This window comes from Dipteris shenzhenensis, chromosome 30 (assembly GCF_047967505.1).
Source record: "Dipteris shenzhenensis isolate YYH24624 ecotype China chromosome 30, Dip_SZ_1.0, whole genome shotgun sequence".
Lineage (NCBI taxonomy): Eukaryota > Viridiplantae > Streptophyta > Polypodiopsida > Gleicheniales > Dipteridaceae > Dipteris > Dipteris shenzhenensis.
Window position 1 is genome coordinate 6627689 of NC_141625.1, and position 20832 is coordinate 6648520.

Here is a 20832-nt window from a genome sequence, read left to right on the forward strand (position 1 = left end):
CCATAGATCAAGGGGTGTATCCAAGGGACGTTATAAGAGAAAAATGCACTTCAATTTGGGCCATAGACCAAGGGATGGGTCTAAGGGAGGGGATGACAGAAGGCACTTCAATCTTGGCGATGGGTAAAACATGGATCCAAGGGAGGAGGTGAGAGAAAATGGCACTTCCATCCAGTCCATCCAATATGGCACTTCAATACAGTCCATCCATCTTCATCTTTTGATCTCCACCCTCCGTGAAGCACCTCAAACCTAGCCCTCCATGAAGTGCCTCCATCTTCGCCATGGGTCTTGTCACCTGTAGCTTTGCCACCTGTCATTGGGTAAATCCTTCTGTTTTGCAATTTGCTCAGTCTTCATAAAAGTGCCTATATATGCGTCTTATTGTCAGGGCAAGAAATCCCAAATGCCACGCTTTAACTAGTATAATGTCATGATTCCAAAAATTCAAAATCCTCGTCAGGGATATGTCTACCACATCCAATAATGCTAATTTGGTATAAGGTATGGAAACCCTATGTAAGGGGACATGTGTGTGTGTGTGTGTGTGTTTTGCTAAAATCGAGCATGGTCACTTAAATTAAACGGGTAATGGATCCACAAGACTAATGTATATTGATTTTAGGAAGTTTTAAAATACGTTGTGAAGCTCTTTTTGATAATTTTTTAAACAATTCTTTCTTTTAAAACATACCCTAGCCTTTGCATGTTTTGATACTCACAATGGGTTTTTTTACATGAAATTAGCTAAATTGTTGAGAAGAAATTCCATTAAATGCAATAGAAAATGACAAATGGATACATGACCCTAATCTTTGTAAAATAGAATACATTAAATTTTTAGTGTGTGACAGTGTAAGGAAGAATGCCAATTAAATTGCATTTTAAAGTTTCTTTCTAAAGTTTTTAGAGACTTAAATTAGTCCTAATTAAGCTTAAATATATTTTTAATCATTTATATTTGTAAGAGGCTACCTATATGTTGCATGTTTTAAAGAAGCTTAACTTCTTTCTAAGACTAAGTGCTCTTAATGGTGAGATGTAGCTATTAAGAGCTCCTGTTTGTGCGTATTCTTCCAATGATGCTTTTTATATCTCAATTTTGTTTGCACCCATCCTTTTATTTTAATCCATGCAAGAAGTAAGCTTGTTATATGGATCTTAAAATCTATTATGCAATGATCCAACCTAGTCTACATGTTAAATGTCTTAAGTATGGCTCTAACCTATAGAAAATTACAAATGGATACATGACCCTAATCTTTGTAAAATAGAATACATTAAATTTTTAGTGTGTGATAGTGTAAGGAAGAGTGTCGCATTTTAAAGTTCTTTCTAAAGTTTTGAGAGACTAAAATTAGTCCTACTTAAGCTTAAATATATTTTTCATCATTTATATTTGTAAGAAGCCACCTATATGTTGCATCTTTTAAAGAAGGTTAACTTCTTTCTACGTGCTCTTAATGGGGAGATGTAGCTATTAAGAGCTCCTTGTTGTGCATATTCTTTAAATGATGCTTTTTCTATCTCAATTTTGTTTGCATCCATCCTTTTACTTTAATCCATTCAAGAAGTAAGCTTGCCATAGTGATCTTAAAATGAATTATGCAATGATCCAACCTAGTCTACATTTTAAACGTCTTGAGTATGGCGGTAACCTCTTGTGGATGGGATTCATAAGGGAATATTTGAGTCCGAGCTGAAGGCCAAGTAAACTCAATAAACACTCATAAAATTGTGACTCAACATTGCGGAGGGACAAAAGATGTGACCGAAGGGGGTTGGTGGGGAGTTTCAAAGAAGGTGAACGACCGCCTCCTCGACCTCCTCATGTTGAACGTTCAGAAAGCACCCCCGCAACTCACTATCCGCACTCTCTCTTATTCGTGTTTATAAGATACGCTCCTTGTTTATTGGCTCGCTCTCACCATTTCTTCGGCACTGTCTTCATCTGCAGTAATGGTTGCTTCACCATTCTCTGGAAGTTCTTCCTTTCGACTATCGGTCGAAAAATGTAGGCCTGAGAACTGATGGATTAAGAGTTAGTTTAACATCTGTTTTCAGTAGCCACATGTGTTTTCTGAACTGAGCACAACGTTGATGTCTGTAGCTTCGCTGCAGGAATTCTTATCTTGACTGCAAGCAAAATGGGACATAGTCCAGGAGCTCGTACGCAGATTTTGCAGCCAATGGTTTTGCTCATTAGCTTCTTCATCTCGTTTCTGCAACCTACTGTTCAGGTTTTGAACCCTTCCGGTTTGTATGACTTTTGCTCCAGAGCTCTGGCCGTGAAAGCCTGCCCAACTCCTCCCACTATAGATAATCTCGATCTCCGCACCTTCCTGGGGTCTTACTACGAGGTCGGAAGCACCGCTCGTTTTAAGTTCAAGAGCGAGCTTGGGCTGGTTTGTGCCAAAGCAAACTTTAGTGTCAATTTTATGCCGTCTCCGGGTCAAAACACCCCAGTCACAATAAAAGTTTTGAATTCCGGATTGCAAGTCGTGGGATCGCAGACCCTGTCTGCGCTGTCCAAGATGGCTTCATCTGCATCAGATGTATGCTCGAACGCACGAAGGATGTGCGCCATTCTGTCACCGGGCAGCAAAGTTTCGGACGCACTCTCCAAGATCTCCTCCGTGATCGAGCAAATAGCCATGGCTCTTCCTGCAGGGGCCTCCTTATTGCGGCAAGCCTCAGCCACCCTCAACACATCCGTGTGGGCGGTACAATTGCGTCTGGATAATGTTGCGAGGGGAGTGAACAGTATGGCTCGGACAGCTGCCCAATTGAATCAAGCAGCCGGGCCTGTGGGCTCCTTAATTCAAGACCTGAGAAACACGGTTGTGCGCGGTGGAGAAGAAGCGCGAGCCATCGGGGCCATGGTAATAGGCAATCTGAGCGTTGCAAGGAGCTTAATTACAGAAGCTGCAGCCCACCTGACGGGTGTCTACGAGGAGCAGCTCGCGGAGGCAGCAGCTCTAATCGAGCAAGAGATCGATCGAGTAACATCGCAAGTAACGACGATAGAAGGGCAACTGAGCAGCGTGGGAGGACCTTTGGCAGAGATGATAATAGCCGACAGATCGGCAACGAACGCGACAGCAATGCTGGTGGTCACAGCGGGAGAAGCAATACAAAACCAAGATCAGAGAGGAAATATGGCGCTGAAGATGAAGCAGACGACGCAACCGTACAAGCTGATTGCACTGGAGGGATTGCCGGTAATGGGCTACAGAGCAGCGCTGATTTACTCGTGCGAGGATGATTCGAATGGGGATCCAAGCGAGAGTTTGTTCCTGTTGTCTCGAACGCCGACGTTGGCAACGGAGACGGTTGATCGGTTGTTGGAAGTGGCGAGAAACCATGGCATCTACACAGACTGCGATGGCGCATTCGTCCCGACTGTGCAAAGAGGTGGTGGCTGCGGGGAGGATGTTCCTCCCCGCTAGCTCGCTCTTCTTTCTTGCATGCATGCGCTCATTCAACGCTTAATTGTCACCTTTCAAATGTTCTTCTTTTATGTAAAAATCTCTCATTCAACGATACCTTCACATGTTCTTCTTTTATGTAAAAATCTCTCGTGGAAGCACTTTTGTGACTTTCAAGAGTTTTTAACTCTCTCTCTCTCTCTCCCCTCAACACACACCTTCCATGGACGAAGTTTTGTAACTTTCAAGAGTTTTTAACTCTCATACAAGCACTTTAGAAATTTCACTCTCTTTCTCTCACCCTTATACTCTACTTTAAATAGTACTCCTTCTGTAGAGATAGTGCTAGCATGGAGGATTGAAACTCTTTTATGAATTTCCACTTGTAAAGTTTTAAAAATTAACTAAATTGTATGTTTAAATTATAGAGTGTCTCCTTAGAGGTAAAACTCTTTTATGAATTTCCACATGTAATTTTTTTTAAAAAGGAACTAAATTGTATGTTTTAGATTGCTATCTATGAAGATCATCCTTAAAAAATGGCCTTTCTATGGAGCAACACACTTTTAAAAATTGTTTATTTTCTCTTTTGTATCCAAAAGCACTTGCTTTACCACTGTACTAGGAGGGAGTGCCACACGCACTTGTGCACTCTTGTTTTGAATGCAATTATACAATGAAGCATGAATGCTATGTGGGCACTTCTTTCCCACCCCTTATATTCTAGCTTTTGAATGCAATTAAACAATAAAGCATGAATGCTATGTGGACACTCCTTGTTGTTTTCTACATGGAGGGAGGAGATGGTTTTTAAAAAATTAGAAACATGAAAAAAAATCTCACCAACTGTCCCCTTTATTGAGGGATTGCTAGCAAACCTCATTCTTTGGGAGGAAAGATCTCTAAGTACCATCCATGCCACCCAAACAAGTGCAAACATCCATATCTTGAGAGTATAATCAAATAAGTTTGATTTTAGAAGGAAAAATATCCTCAACGTGCAAATGAATTATGTGCTTTAATTGTGCATCCTCTTATTGAGAACAATTCAGTCATTCACTAGTCATAACAGTGTTAAAACCTAAGAAGCTTCATGATAAGTGGCTTTGTAAAGATTTAGAAGATGTGAAATAGTTTGGACATGAAGGGTTATTAATCTTGTTGAAATTATGTAACTTCATATTTGTGAAAAAAATCTCAAGTTGGAGGTTGTAAAAAATGTGGGTTTCCCACATCAGAATTTAATATATTGAATTAAATATCAATAATCAAAGAATGGAGCTTAAGTTTGTGCAACATTGTATAGCTTAGTTGTTATTGATGTTATTTATGTATACTTACTACATAGTTGTTTCTTAATTTCACAATGAGTAACTTTTATGCTATGATTGGGGATTTTGCACATGTTAGGTGACCAACTCTCTTGATTAGTCTCTCTACCAAATTTTGAAGTATGGTTCCCAATTTTCAATGCATTGAAGTTTGAGTCTCTCTTGCATTGGGTAACCTCAAACTCATATAGGATTTATTAGGATGTCGCAGATTGCCTAAGACGCCACAATCCTACGTGCCTTAAGAGAAGACATGTAGGATGGTATTTTGTTGTTCATTTTTGAAAGCCATTTTATGCATAGATTAATTAATTCAATTATATTCAATCATGCTTGTGCTAGCTAGCATGTTAAACTTTAGGATGTTAGGGGTCACCTTTAAGCTTTATCCTAATGGACGAGTATTTCATGTCCATTTTAAAAGTGATTCTAGAATTCTAAACTAGTTAGTTTGAATCTATCTCATTAAATCATCATTCTAGGGTTGCTCAAGCCTTGCACCTACACTATGCTTATTTTGAACTTGATGGCAAACACTTGGATTGATACTTTTAAGGCTCATTTCATGTCTATGGTGCACTATGTTAATTAATGTAATTTTGTATGATTATGAGTAGCAACAAACCTCCAACAAAAATTAGGGGAGAATTGGGGTCTCAAAAGGGCCTCCAATTGGTGTTTCCTAATTTCAAGGGATTAGAGAGTGATTTGAGGTGTACCAATGAGAGTGCTAGAAGGTGTGGGGCAATGGTATGTTGAGGTGGAGGGTGGGCAGGCCTGCAAAGAGCCCCTATTGGTTGCTCCCCTTACACTAGGGACCACTTAAACCATCCCCCCCCTCTTAACCCATGTTTGACCCTCCTACCAAGTGCACCTGCCCCACATGAGCCCAAAACTGCCTTCAATGGGATGGTAGGGCCCTTGTGGCGAATTTTTCTTCTCCCCTCCCTCTTTCTAGGACCTCTGCCCCCACTGTTTTGGTCCAGCCTGCCAAATCACTCAGATTTGAAGCAAGTCCCATGCATTTTCCCTCTCCCCCCTCTTTCTCTACTCCCTCCTGCTTTGGCCTACTTGCTACAGCTCCTCTCTCTCTCTCTCCCCTCTGCCTCTCATGTGCCTCTATTGGAGCTGCTCTGTCCCTCTTCTTCTCCCTCTCCTGTGCCTTTGTTGCTGTTGCTCTGTCCCTCTCCTTCTCCCTCTCCTGTGCCTCTGTTGCTGCTACTCTATCCCTCTCCTTCTCCCTCTCCTATGCCTCTGTTGCTGCTCCTCTATCCCTCTCCTTCTCCCTCTTTTGTGAATCTATTGGAGCTGCATTGCCTTGTGTAGGAGTCCCATTCTTGCTGTTGCAACCTCTGCAAGCATGATAAGGAGAAAGGCTACAAGACCACTCAATGCTATGACCTCGTGTCTTCCACAACACCAGAAATGCATTGGATGAGTGGATTCTTTGCACCTATAGCTTAAATTACTGGATAGTGATGAAAGGATCAGCCAAAGGTCCACATAAGCTTCCCAAGAGCAAGAGAGGTGACATCTTGCATGAGTGGAAGGGGCGCATCTTGAAGTTCAAGTTTGGGAAGAAAGGATGGCTCGCAAAAGTGCAACATGTTTACATGGGAAAAGATATGCAGCTTCCTCCATCATTCAATCAATCTAGGGTACCATCACACTGTGAGCCTTTCTATCTATGTACCTTTTTCACCTGTAAGTGCAATGAGTCCGTTTGGAAATTTTTTGTTTGGTTTCTAAGAGCTCTTATTCATGGTGGTAGATGTCTTCCCTTCGGACCTTGAGGAGTGGGAACCAATTGAATCATTCATAGGCAAGTTCACTGCGATTCATGAGGATTTAGTTAAGCAAATGCATGCTAGGGAGAAGTTGGCCTCCTTGCGAATGAAGAATGTGTATTGGTATAATGCAACATACATCACTCCAATGACATCATCAAGCTATGGCCATCTACAAACCATTGCACCACTACAACTTCAAGACATGGATTGCAGCAATGTGGACTCGAGGACATTGCAATCGTACAAGGACAAGATTGCAAAGGATGTGGGCATGGCCATGAAGTTTACATTTGGATCCAAATGGGCAAGGTTATCTTGGTTTATGCCTCTGCACATTTTTGCTTCTTTATTTCAGAATATACATGTGCATAGAACAAAAACTATGTGGTCCTGCAAGCATGTAGATGAAAATGCTCTTGAAGATTTACTTGGAATGAATTGGGGAACCAGGCCAGGTGACCAAAAGGGTGATGTGTTTCAATGTCACGCATGTAAAGACAATGTGGTTATTAGATACCATTTGTCATGCCAAAAGTTGTATTTAGCTTTTTAGTATAGGTGCTGGAAGAAAACAAACGGCTGGTGGCTTCCCCTAGACTCTAATAATGAAGACAATACAGGGGTAAGTTTGTCTATTGATGTTGAAGAGGGAGATGTCAAGAATGTGAATGTCACATCGCAATGGACTCTAAGATGTGCGAGAACACCTATTGATCATGGAGGATGGCATGCCAAAGTCCTTCTACTTTACCTTAAATGGTGGTAAGATCAGCCGCCGTGTGGAGAAGTGCATGCATAGTGCCAATTTCATTCCTCCTGCAACTTTAAAGGTTGCTAACAATGTGTTTGATTAGTGCAACATTTTATTTTTTATCTGTCAAATCCTAGCTATTGCTTCAAAAGATGATGGACAATTAAATTAAAATGTTATTTCTTTTAATCTTTTCTCCTTTCAGTTCATGGTGGTAAATGTTTTTCAAAAAATTTGGGGATTTTATGATTAGGGTTTTGATATATATTAAGGGGTAAGAGCCCTTTTTACATCACATTCTCACTTTCACATTTAGAGAGCCATAGAAACTCCCATCCTCAGAAGCTACTCCCTGCATCAACTGCTATTTGCCATGGATTCAGCTAGAACTACGTTCCATGACTTCATCTCATGAACTGCATTTGCAGATCGTGAGGAAGAGCTATTTTTAGTGTTTGATAGGACTTTAGATGTCCTAGGCACATATATGCGAGCCAATTCAAAACTTAACTTAAAATGATCATTTACTGCAAGCATTGAAATGGAAAATATACAACAATGCGAGAGTGTAGAGAATGTCGATATATCTTATTTAAAAAAATCGACCCTTGGGCCTTAGATACAAGATAGTGCTTTCAAGGGCAAGGGGTGGTCTAAATCCTAAGAGTGGGCTGCAAGAGAATCTAGGGCTTCAAACTTGGGTCACTCCATAGCTGCTTCACCAGAGCCATGTCCTTGTCCATGACCGTGACGCGCTTTGCATGGATGGCACACAAGTTGGCATCCTCAAACAAAGCGGTGGTCACTTGCTTTGTAGCCTCCTAGAGCACCCCCATAGCTCCTGTGCTGAAGCGCACATCATCCTTGTATCCCTGTGCGATCTCCCGTACCACACGTTGGAAGGGAGCACGTGGGATCAAGTTGTCAGTGGTCTTCTACATTTGCCTGATCTCCCTCAGGGCCCATGCTCCTGGTTTTGCTCGGTACAGCTTCCTGACTCTTGGTGGGGGAGTTACAGGTACCCGAACACCTTCCCACGGCCTCTTGTCTGCCTTGAACTTCTTTCATTGCTTCTGTCTATGTTGGTCCTCCTTTGAGTCCTCCTCTCCCTGACGTCTGGAGATTTGGCCTTCTTTGGGATGGAGCTTCCTTGGAGTCTGCTTTACCCTCCTCTGAGGCTGAGGCTAAGGGGAAGGCTGAGGGTTATGCTGAGGCTGAGGCTCAGGGGAAGGCTGAGGGGAAGGCTGAGGGGAAGGCTGGGGAGAAGGCTGAGGGGAAGGCTCATGGTCTTGGGGCTGGGGAGTGGGCTCACGGGACTTGCGGGAGTTGGGGGAGGGTCATGAGAGTTAGGGGAGGTGCCACCGGACCCAGATAGGTTCGTGTGCGCAGATGCTATGGAGGTGGTAGAGCTAGGGGAAGAAGGGTGGAGGCGGCGTCCAGTGGGTCTAGCAGTGTTCTTGACTCTTGCCATTGAATAATGAGAGTTAGGGTTTTTCTTAACTTTTTATAAGGGCCCATCATGTTTTGACATACCTTTTAATTACATTTAGGGTTTCATCATGCCCCCTATCCCCACCCTAACCCCCCCACCCTCGTCGTCCTCCCCCCCCCTTGCCCTCCCCCTACTTGCCTCGCCCACACCCGTCGCCCTCGAGCCATACCCCCTCCCCCCACCCTTGCTACCACTCCACCCCTCCCCATGCCCCACCCCATGCCCCTCCTTTCTCTCCCCCCTCCTTTACCATGTCCCCACTTTCCCCAACGTCATGTGAGTACAAAAATTATGGTCAAAATAAGCAAGATATTAAAGAGAGTACAGAAATCGTGGTCAAAATAAGCAATATATTTATTTCATATTTGTATACAATTACACCATAGCTTCTATTAGTGGTTGGACCCATCTGCTCCCTTCTCTCACTCTAGCTTGCAACCAACGTGTGACTCCTTGACTCCCTACAGATGCTTTCCAAGCACTATGCCTTCTATTCTTTGATACAATTTGAACTGCTTTTGTAAGTTCTGATGCCTTTGCCTTTTTAGACTTCAAAGTCCTTCCTAGTAAACATCTAAAAAACTAGTCGAACATCTTATTCAATGCATTGCTGTGAGTGACACCACCACCATGCCTTGAGTTCTTGAAGTAGGCTGCCTTGGCTCTATAGTGTGACTTTTCCATGCCTTGTGTATTCCAAATTGACAAAGGACCCCAATTTTGTACAAACCATGGTCCGTGTGCATGGAGAATATGCTGCAAACAGGATGAGAATCAAATCAGCAACGAAAATTGTTTGTCAAGCAAGTGCTAAATATTATGATGGTGCCAAGATTACCATGTAATACATAATGTGCGACTCCCCCATGCTTTCACCATTAATTGCATAAACTCTTTCACAGCGATCTTTAACCTTTCATAATACATCTCATCGATTTGAACGTGGCGAAGCAATTTTATCAATGCATCTACCTTTGTCCATACTTTAGCTCTCAAAGTTGCTACTTGAGGATGAGAAGCCTTATTGGTCGTGCATTCACACAATGCTTTCCACTATTCCCAAGCCAAACTACTTTGAGACAATGTATGTTTGTCTTTGTTGAGATTGTGGTTTGATAGGAATCTCCTTGCCTTCCCTCCACCCATGGATACTTTTGTAGGAAGATTTTGTGTTGCCCAAGACATTTTCTTATCCTCCTTAAGTTTGACATGTCCTCCATGGAATCCCATCTCTGACAACTTCTCAGCTTTTGCAATGCACCGTGTGGATACTTCTTGCGAAATTAAATTCCAAGCATAAACAAGATGCAAATACAACAACTTATCAAGTACGCGTAGTTCTGCATGTAAAGTACATATGTGTACTCTCTCAAGTGGGATGGGCAAGATGGGATCCCACTTTGGATCCTTCTTGTCACGATTCGGAGCTTGCGTTTGGCTGCAAGATAGAATGCCATTCTCCCATTGTAAGCTAGCCTTTTGCTTACGTTGTGAACACATGCAATAAAGGCATGTGTTCATTGCATTTACCCCTATATCACAACCATGCAAGCACCTGAGGGTTTTCAAATCACCAGCAAGATGCCATTCAACTTGAAAGGTTCCATGGCCATCGACTGTCAATGTTTGCCCTTCCTCTTGTCTTTCGATGGTCGATGGGATTCCTATTCTATCTAGAACCCACTTCAATGTCTCATGGCACTCTTTCGGAGTCTCAAATACTGCAAGCCACCATATATCTTTCTCTGATTGCACTGAGAAATCTTGCTCTACTTCTTCATCCCCTTGAACAAAGGCTAAGGCTTTATTCATAATGCAGATGCTGACTCTCTCTAACTTGTGTTCTTTCACCAATTGAGCTTCATCCATTTTGATGACAAATATGAGCATTCTATTGCAATCTGTACAACAAAAGAGAAAAATTGTTAGGATAAACATGATATAGGAAATGAACTATGTAAAGTGCAATGCTATAATGGATTTCATCTTACCATCTTCTCTCATGCCATAGAATTTGACCATTGCTTGTTGCAGTTTCTCAACATCTAAGTAGACATTGTTGAAAGCATTCATCTCAAAGGTTTGCAAGCCAGATTTCTTTTTACTCTTCCAAGTCATTGTGCCCCTTACGCAATGGTACCCTCCAAGCATTTCTCTTGCACATTGGTTTGTTTCTCGCCATGCACATCTCATAGACCAAGGTGTGGGTAGGGCCATTGTAGACTTCTTATACTTTCCCAAAATAGCAGACTTGAAAATTATGAAAATAGATGTGTAAGCTTCACGACTTACACCAGTAGTATCACAAGCTGCAAGCATATCCTTTGCATCCACAATATCCTTGAAGTCATTCATCACCTCCTCAGCAACTTGCACATGTAGGTGCTTGTGTCTTGGGTCCCTTAGTATCCCAATGACATCGCTTGACTTCAATAAACCAGCTAGAGCATATGAACATTCAATATCATCCCCGTATGTTCGTCCCATCACATCTTCCATGAAGTTCCTAAAGAAGAACACAATAAAAACTTAGTCACAAACAATGTAGCACAAAAGAGTGTAATCTCATTGGAACATTTGATAACCAACCTTGTAGCCCGGACTCTCCTCTTTCTAGCAACACCAGTGGATGCCAATGCATCCATGTTATGTGAGTACCTTCTTTTCCTCTCCTTAAATCCCAAAGGTGTTTCTTTTATCTTTTGCACTCGTTCTTCTGCCTTTCTCATTCCTTCTCTATGGCTTGTCGTACTTGATTGTATATAGATCTTTCCAAGCCTTTTTTGGACTCAGCTAGCTTATAGAGTGACTCTTCTAATTTATGTCGCTCCAAGTCCAATGCATTTCGCTCCCAATCCAATGCTTTGGCTTTATCATAAAGATTCTAGTTCTCCCTTTGAAGATCCTGCATAGAGTTATGCACTGCAACAATGGTGTTATTTCCTAAATGTGCTAGCATCTTTTCTTGGGCTTTGCGCATCTCGCTTGCTTGCATAGCCATTTGCTGAGCATTGTTTAACCGATTGCAATAACCAAGCAACCCCGCATGTCCATTTCCAACAAACTGAACTAGCTCATGCATTGTATGGAAAGGAGGGCTCTTTTGGTTGGCAGGATCTAAAGGATACAAGGATCGTTCTACCCAAAGGTCAAGATGCTTCTTTCCTTACGAACGAAGACTGTGGATTTTGAAAGCTCCCCTCAAGCCTAGACTGTGTGTGCTTGCATATTCAACCTCCAACTCTAAGTGGACCTGGTACTTGTTGGAGACGTCCTTGAATGGTGCCATGACTAAAGGAGTGTAGAGAAGGAGAAGGTGTGGAGATGCAGGCTTGAAGGAGCAGCATGCAAGAAGAGGGAGGGCAAGGAGGAGGAGGCATGGGGGAGGGAGGACTAGTAGTTGAAGAGGAGGAAAGGGGGGCAGACCAGCAGGTGTGGAGGGTGAGGAGGAGTAGGCATGGAGGAGGAAGGAGGGAGGAGGGAGGAGCAGGAGTGAGGGGGAGGAGAAACAGCAGTGGAGGAGGAGGGAGGGGGAGGGCAGAAGGAGCAGGCATGGGGGAGGGAGGGAAGAAGGAGCAGGCATGGAGGAGGAAGGGAGGGAGGGGGAGGAGGAGGAAGGGGGAGGAGGGAGTGAGGAGGGGGAGGCGAGGAGAGGGGAGGGGGAGGAGGGTGGGAGGGAGGGGGAGGAGGAGGGAGGGGGAGGAGGTAGTGAGGGGGGGGAGTGAGGGAGGGGGAGGGAGGAGGGGGAGGGAGGGAGGGAAGAGAGAGAAGGAGGGAGGGAATTCAAAATTTGAATTTTTGAATTTTGAATTTTGAAAATTTTGGTTCCCACCTCAGAGTAAGAGTTGTGTAAGAGGTGTAAGAGGTGGGGTCACTTGTGGGCTTAACCCACCTAGGTGAGGGGGGTTAGGACTTTTTGGGATCTACCTTGGCCCTTTCATTAGGACTAATCCATTTCTTAATCCATTGCTTTTGAGGCACTTTTGAGACCCCAATTCTCCCCTGATGATGGCTTGATTAATTTAACAAATGATCATGATTGGTAGCTTAATTAGGACCACTTGCTCATAACTTGAACTAATTCTAGAAGTTAGCTTAATTTGAGCCTAGCTCTATAAATATCTCTTTTCAAATCATCTTAAGACTTAAATGGAGGAGGAGTGAAGTGTGAATGGAGGAGGGGTGAAGCATGAATGTGAGTATTGGTGACTTGCATGAGACATAACTCCACATCCATTAGAAAAATGTAATGACTTGATCTATGAAGTAGTCTACACATTCCAAGCCTTTATCATGTAGGACCAATAAATCAAATAATTCCTCCTTAAAGTTATGATCATACATGATATTCGGCTTCTATTGGACTTTGTAGGACAATGGAATTGAGATTAACATTCTTTTACACATACGCGTATTTCACATTGATAAATTTATCTAAATGTTCCTAGACTCAATCTTGACATGACCACCAATAATTCTATTGAAAACATTTTGGAAATCATTTTCTATCCTTATATCAATTCTAGTAATACCTTTTTTATGAAAATTTTAATAGTCGATGCTTTTGTACCTAAAAGTGGAAACTTATTAGTTTTGTGATGCCACACCAATTCTTGGTTATCTTCCTTTTAGGAGATATTGCTCCACAACTACAATCCCTCTAGACTACCTTTCACCCCCACACTAAACCCCATGTTCCTTCTACTCCAGGCGCAATGTGGGCTTAGAGAGGATTTGTCTTCATCTACTCCACTCCAAAGCCAAGAGGTGAGTACCTAGTTTTTTGGGTTATTGTTTTGTGTTTGATGGTTCAAGCTCCTTTCCTTCCTTTTGTCTTCTCTCATCTTTAGGTTTGTTGCCATCCTTTTCTTTCCATTTCTCCCTTCCCTCCTCTCCTTTTTGTTATCCTTAATACTCTAAATTTGTCAAAGATTGTAGATTTAGGTTCTATTGTTTGAGACCTTTACAATGATATGTCACATCAGAGGGTTTTCATGTAAGTTTATAAAGGTTCACTGGAATTCCATTTCTTTTTGGGAATTGGGATTTTCCCATTTTATCTAATATTGAATTTAATTTATCACCACTTTAGGGTTAGGGTTAGGGTTTCTAACCCTTGTGCTACTTAGCACTCTTTGTGTTAGTGCTATGCACATTATCAACACATTATGTTGAGATGAATTCTCAACAGCTCCTCTCAAGATCAAGATCATGAAATAGGCCTTCCCTCAAGATGATGATTATGGTGAATGGAAGTAGGATTGAACATTTCATTCCATCACACCCCTTTACTTGGAATTTTCTTCCTCTGATTCATCAAACCAAGAGCTTGTCAATGTTTCTTAAAAATTTCTTTCCCAAGTGATTTGGTAAATATATATGCAACATTATATTTGCTATCACAATGATACAATGTAAGGTCACGAAGTAGCACTCTCTCTTTGATGAAGTGCTATCTCTATGAATCCATAGAGAAAGCAATGAGGCACAAATGTAAAGCTTTATTCAAAGAGTGGTTACATATATAGGCAATTGCCTCCATGTTGGTAGATCCCAGATCCACAAATCTCCATGATTATTTGAATCAGTCACCTCCTATGATCACTCACACATCACAGCAGCCTGACACACCTAACGGATGAGTCACTAGAACCTTCTAGCACACCTATACTCACACACTCCTTGCATAGGACTCGAAGCTCATAGGCATACACACACACACACACACACACATCAATTTGCCCCTTCATTCCCCCCCTAAATTTATGACCTCACTACTACACATGGGTCCTATTCCAATGCTTAAGCACTGACGTTTAGCATGCGTGGGGCGCTAATCATCGGTAACCAAAGCGGGATTCGTTAAGTATCGCTATATAGTGACTTTAGGCAAGTGTTGCTATATAGCGACATTTAAAGAGCGTTGCTATATAGCGACACTTATTAGACTTGTAAATGGTCGCTATATAGTGACACTTATTAGACTTGTGAATGGTCGCTATATAGCGACACTGAGACAGTTTCCTATAGCGATGTTTTATAGAGAGTGTTTTTTCCCATACTGACTTTAAAAGATAGTTTTTCCCAATGATTTTTTTTTCCTTTTCATACATGTTTGATCCTTTGAGAGAATAAAAGTACAAGAGCATGTACATCAAGCCTTTGAAGCTCATATATTCATGTCCAAGTTTGAGATGAAAAAAATCAATGAAGAGCATTTACATCAACGGCTTCAACCTGAGCCAAGTCTAATGTGCTAAACAAGTCTATCTCTAACTGTATATCGAGTTGATCTCCTATATTTTCATCGTACTCTAGCATCGTACGTTCACCTAAGACTTGATCATCTTCTTCAATAAAGTGTGGTGATTCTTGATGATCATCATCTTCTTCCTCAATATCGTGATCTCCATTATGTGCATCTTCCTCTTGGCTCATATTGTGATCATCTTCTTCGTCTCGCTAGATCCATCTGGATCAATTGGATCCGACATTGGTGGTGGCATCTCCATATCGGCATCTCTATCTTCAAAAATTTTCTTACTTCGTGGTGCAACTTGGATCATGTACCACCATCTTGGATCAGAACGATCCGGATGAAAAACCACCTATATTGAAGATGGGTGCCAAATGCCATCAATTATATATATGAAATTATGCTTAAGTACATGTATCAATGGATCTTTAAAAACGAAAGCTTTGATTAATTGAATCATTAGTATGCACCTGCTCATAATGCTCGGGAAAAACAAAAGTATTAGTTTCATCGGTCCAAAGTTTGGTGGAGTCTATTGCAAAGAAACCACTACTATCTTTTCTCACTATCGCATGGGGACTGTTGTAAATAGTTCTAAACCATTTTACATCAAGAATGAAAATACTAAATCATTTGAAATCAATTTCATAGATTTTGCGTATGGTTCCACAATAATCCAATTGTTAGGAGAGAAGATTGGTATCCGAAGCACTTGCTCGGCTATCTTGTGTGAAGTTAGCCATGACTCCTCAATCATACGTGACTCTCTTTGAATCGATGCGTTCCACGCAAAAATGTCGTCCATATGACCATAATGCACTGTACTTTTTGTACTACAAAAGAGCATCATTAAAACAATGAAGATGCATCTATTTTATAGCATATATTGCCACAAATAATTACTTAATTACATCAAGAGGTAAGAAACTTACATGCATCATACATCCAGACGATAACTCTTGCTCGCGCTTGTTTATTGTCTCTCCATCGCATTCGACTTTACGTAGGGCCAGCTGTAGCCAATCAAGTGACATGTGAGTGGGGAGAAGGGCAAGATCCCGTGAATATGGTTGTGATTGCCTATACATTACAGTGAATCTTGTCCTTACATTTATTCTTTCTGCTTTGGCCACTTCATATCTCTCAATCCACTTTTGCATCTCCTTGCTATTGAGGATCTCCGAGGGTCACTATATATAAACCCTCAATATCACGTGCGTTCAAGGCCTATTTGTAAAATCCCTTATTTGTAATTTTTCCATTAATAAAATGTACCCTTTTTCTATACAAATCTATAAATTTTTTTCAAAATCATTTAAAAAACTGCCTTATGTATATTAATTTCTGTAAATTTTAAATATTAAAAATATCCTTCTGTTGAACTCACGTGATAGGGTTACATATGATGAATGAACCCCTATATGCAAAGTACTATGATTGGAAAAAGTGTTGTGATTGGACTTTAAAAGAGCATCTTGCCAGGCTCTTGCTATGTCTTGGGCCTTCGTGCCCTCCCAAGCTTTGTGTGAAGCTTTTGGGTCTTCATACCTACATAATGCTGGTGCCATATGGCATGCACGCCAAAACCCCATTAATGGTCACTAGCTAGTGAGCCACTAAGTCCTCACTTCTCAATTATAGTTGATGTAAACCACTAGTCCATTGTCACACTTGGCCCATTAACTCCACATAGTTCATCACACTATAAAATAAAATGTCTCCATTGGTTCAATGCAAAGGGCATCCAAGGTATCTTGTCCCAATTGGACACTATGCATAACTTAATCCAAAAGATCATAAGGATCACACAGGCTCCCACGGTGTCCTGAGGGAGAAAAGGAACATAAGCCAAAAGCACTTTGATACTTTCTAGGAAGCATGCTTCATTACATCAAAGTATTAAACCATCACAAGGAATGAGTATGTACCTCCAAAAATCACAAGGGAACCCTAATCGTGAGCTATAGTTGTATGCCAACGGCGACGATCGAAGGGAGCAGCAGAGGCGTTGAAGGGGCAATGGAAGGGGTTAAGCTTGTGGCGATGACTGAAGGGGTTAAGCTTGTTGAAGGATTTGGAGAAGGAATGGAGGAAGCTATGGTGGTGATGGTGGTAAGGGTGGAGGGGTTGTAATTGTTGCTGATAGTCATTGGGCAGTAACTGTTGCTGATAGTCATTGGGTAGTAACTATTGTTTTGGGGTGGTGTCACTAACAGATAGTGGTCAGTGAAGTGTGCATGTGTATTGAGAGTTTCCTGACAATTGTGGGGTCGTGGGGTGGTGAGATATGAATGTCAAGTGCCACATCATGATGGGGAATATTTGCACATTGACGGAATGATACGAATTCAACACATGACACTTCCTTTCATTCTGTGTCAAAATTATTGGCATTGTGTTTTTTAATCGATCCCTTGAATGTTGGGATTGTGTAATTAGCCTTTGAAATTCTATTTTAGAGAAGTTAAATATTTCACCTTTGGCTCAATTTAAACCTTTGGTTGCATCAATGTCAATTTGAATTATTCTCAATTACTATGAACCTTGTCTTATTCTAAATTATTATGGATCTTTAGCTGCATTTTGGACTGACTTAGTAAGTCCTTGCTCCATGGAATATTTTCAACTGACCAAGTACTTTACAAACATTGTACCTAGTGGTTAGCATTGGCTTTAATAAAGAATGCCATTTCATGGTCTTATTCTAAAATATTATGAACCTTTAGTTTCATCAATGTCAATTTTCTAGTATGTACTTGGTCCATGGTAAATTATTAACTAACCAAGTAAGTCCTTTGGAAACATTGCACCTAGTAAATCCTTCATCCATGAGGTATTTTGAAATGCCAGTGATGAAGATTGAAGGAGTAATAGAAAAAAACATATTCTAGAGAGAGAAAAAGATTGAAATATTTGTAAAGACTTGTGCTCAAAACCATTTGTGGATGTCACTCCTTTACAAGTCTGTGTTTCATATGTTGTTACTTGGGATAACATTTTTCCTTCTCGGTTGCCATATCCTCCGCTTGCTCTCTCATGCTCTATCCTATTCAATCCAATCCTTCACAATTCATTCTCATACGCAAGGATAAAGTTCTATCTCCAAAGCAAAGTCCTGCCATCATCCTCGAATATAACATGAACTGTTTCCTGCCATTTCCAGAGGTGATACTATCGTTTTTGCCAGCTTTTGCCTCTTAAGCTTTTCCTTTGGGTTTTTCTAATTATTCTTGTTTGCTTCATCTTTGTCGCTTCCAGACTTCCTCCCTTGAACAACTCTAAGGTCGAAAATAACAAGTACACTCTCACTTGATCTTAATCTTTAATTTCTCTAGTTTTGATGAAACAAAAGCTTTTTCAGTTTCATTGTTGCTCTCTACTCTCTCTTCTTGCATTGTTCTTATTGTTTTTCTTCAACCCATCTATTTCCTCTACAGATTTGCTCCCAGTCATGAACAAGATGGTTGTTTTCTATGGTCCCGAAGTGCAACAAAAAATGCTATTTGGTTTTCAAAGAGGAGACCATTGAGTTGTCTCTTAACACCCTAAGAGTATCATTTGATTTGTAAGATACGCCCTTCACATTGAAGCCGTTGGGAATTAATGTTGAGGACATTAAGCTAGAACCTATGAAGCTTCCAAATGGTGACTCAGGTTATCTGATTGATCCTGGTTTTAGCAACACTTATAAAGTCTTCAACGTTTCGTCATGCTCAAGAGTGAGCATTGACGTTGATGAAGATGTTTCTGTGCCAAAAAATCCAAGCTGCAACTACAAAGTTTACAAGGGAGCGTCTGGCTCAAAAGTAAGAATAGACGTTGATGAAGATGTGCCTATACAAAAAAACCCAAACTCTTGCTTCAAAGTCCACAATAGCTCTAAAGTGAGTATCAACGTTGATGCAGATATAGGCACGGGGAATCATCCAATTGCAAGTGTTCTTGAACTGATACGTCCTTTGCCTCAGGGTTCAAGTTTGTGTTCAGCATTGCAAAGTGTTACAAAAACTATGCAGGTTGATGAGCTTCCTAAGACATATGATGGATATGTTGCATTTGAGCTTCCTCCCTGTGGTTCAGGATCTTCAATGACTGGAATGGACAGGAAACATGCTTGTCATCCCTAGATTGATTATGTTACTTGTACCAGTGATAGTTTTCCTAGGATGGTCCGTTTTAGCAGGTGTGCAGGCAATTTGAGATGTATCAATATGGAATGTCCCTACTACTCTAGAATGAATGTTTCAAATGTGACACAATGGAAGGACTATTGAAACGAGTATGTGAGCCTGGCTTGATTAGAGCAGAGGATGGAAATCTTGTTTGTCGCCATTGTGTGCTAGCTCCAGAATGTGTTTCTACTTGTCTTGCTGTGATGTACTTTTGCATTCCCAGGGACCACGCAACCACCATAAGATGTGCTATTCATCTTGGCAATCATCCTCATCCCTATGAAGAAGGTACCAGCAGAGTGGATGAGGACAACATTGAGGAGATGTTAATGGCAAGAGTGAAGATTAACCCATTCACGATGCCAAAAAAATTTGTCACAGGTGTGGGCAGAGACATGATACTGGATATGCTTATATGTGATCATGTGGGAGAGACCACAGAGATTGGAGATGAGGAATTTTCCAAGTTACTAGAGTTCGCAACACCCCTGTCTAGTAATAAGAGGATTCAAAAATGCTTGCAGCATGTAGAAAAGGCCCAAGGCATGACATCCAAAGGTTTTGAGGCTATGCTAGACCTCAAAAAGAAATGCAAGTACCCTTTCATTCACAGTGTTTTGTTTCTTGGACAACTAGATGCTTGACATCAACCACGTGTTCAAAATGGCAACCAAGGGTCCTGGTAGTGGCTTGGATCTTGTGAACAGAATGAGACCAGGAGGAAATCTAGATAACATGTGGGTTCATTTTGATCATGTTCACAAAGTATCTGGTTGGCCAACTATGTCTACTCATGTCTATGATCCCCTTGTTCGCGAACTATTGACAATTGCAACATGCAAGTTTAAGGTTGAAGATAGGTATGCACAAATAGAGTTCTAGAGGATGCTTAATAAAGTTGTGGAGACAAATGGGTTTTCAAAACTAGAGTTTAGAGGATTTATGGCTGATGAGGCAAATGCAAACTGGCTAGCAGTATGCACAATCTACTTTGGTGATGCCAAGAAAACGGACCCAAGTAAAGAAAGGAGTTTTGTGTTTCATTGGGAGCAAAGCATGCTTCGTCATACCCATAAGTGCATAAGACTAGGTTCTCAAGAGGAACATAAATCTCTATGCAAAAAGTGGAAAAATATGCCTTCTACTAATTTAGCTGAGGTGTGCAAGAATGAGTGGAGGAAATTTTGGCAAGCAGATCATGTAGTACAAGGAGAGATTCCTGCACTAGAAACGTGGTTGGCTTAGTGGGACACTAGGGTGTTTCCTTGGGGATCCTAGTTTGTTTCACAAGATGAATCTGGTTTGTTTGTCCCTTCCCACCAACCTTTTAGAGTCCAAGCATGCAAGCGTGAGTAGTTTAGATTTGGTCCCTTTATGGCTTTTTTGTTCAATGCCTTGGTGGCATTATGGGTGCTGTGCATTTGGGAACAAGAAGTGCAATTTTAGTTTGACATGTATCGAATTTGGTTCGTCTCGTTGTGATGTTTGCGTAGAGTATTAAAGGAGGGAAGTCAATATAACGCAGATTGCCTTGGATATCCACATTAGTAAGGGTTTCTTTTTGTTGAGGATCACGTAATAGTTGTGTACATAAATTGTGTTTCATTGTTTC

General features: G+C 41.3%; 1 protein-coding gene across 1 annotated transcript; it reads left to right on the top strand.

The window, feature by feature from the left end:
- Positions 1-1948: 1948 nt before the first annotated feature.
- LOC147881656 (uncharacterized) lies at positions 1949-3492 on the top strand. The gene has a single exon (XM_087402080.1). It carries the CDS (start codon positions 2148-2150, stop codon positions 3447-3449), a length of 1302 nt encoding a protein of 433 aa, XP_087258206.1. The 5' UTR covers positions 1949-2147; the 3' UTR covers positions 3450-3492.
- Positions 3493-20832: the final 17340 nt, after the last annotated feature.

Coding starts and splice junctions, on each gene's coding strand:
- LOC147881656 (XM_087402080.1), top strand. CDS start 2,148: ATGGGACATAGTCCAGGAGCTCGTACGCAGATTTTGCAGCCAATGGTT.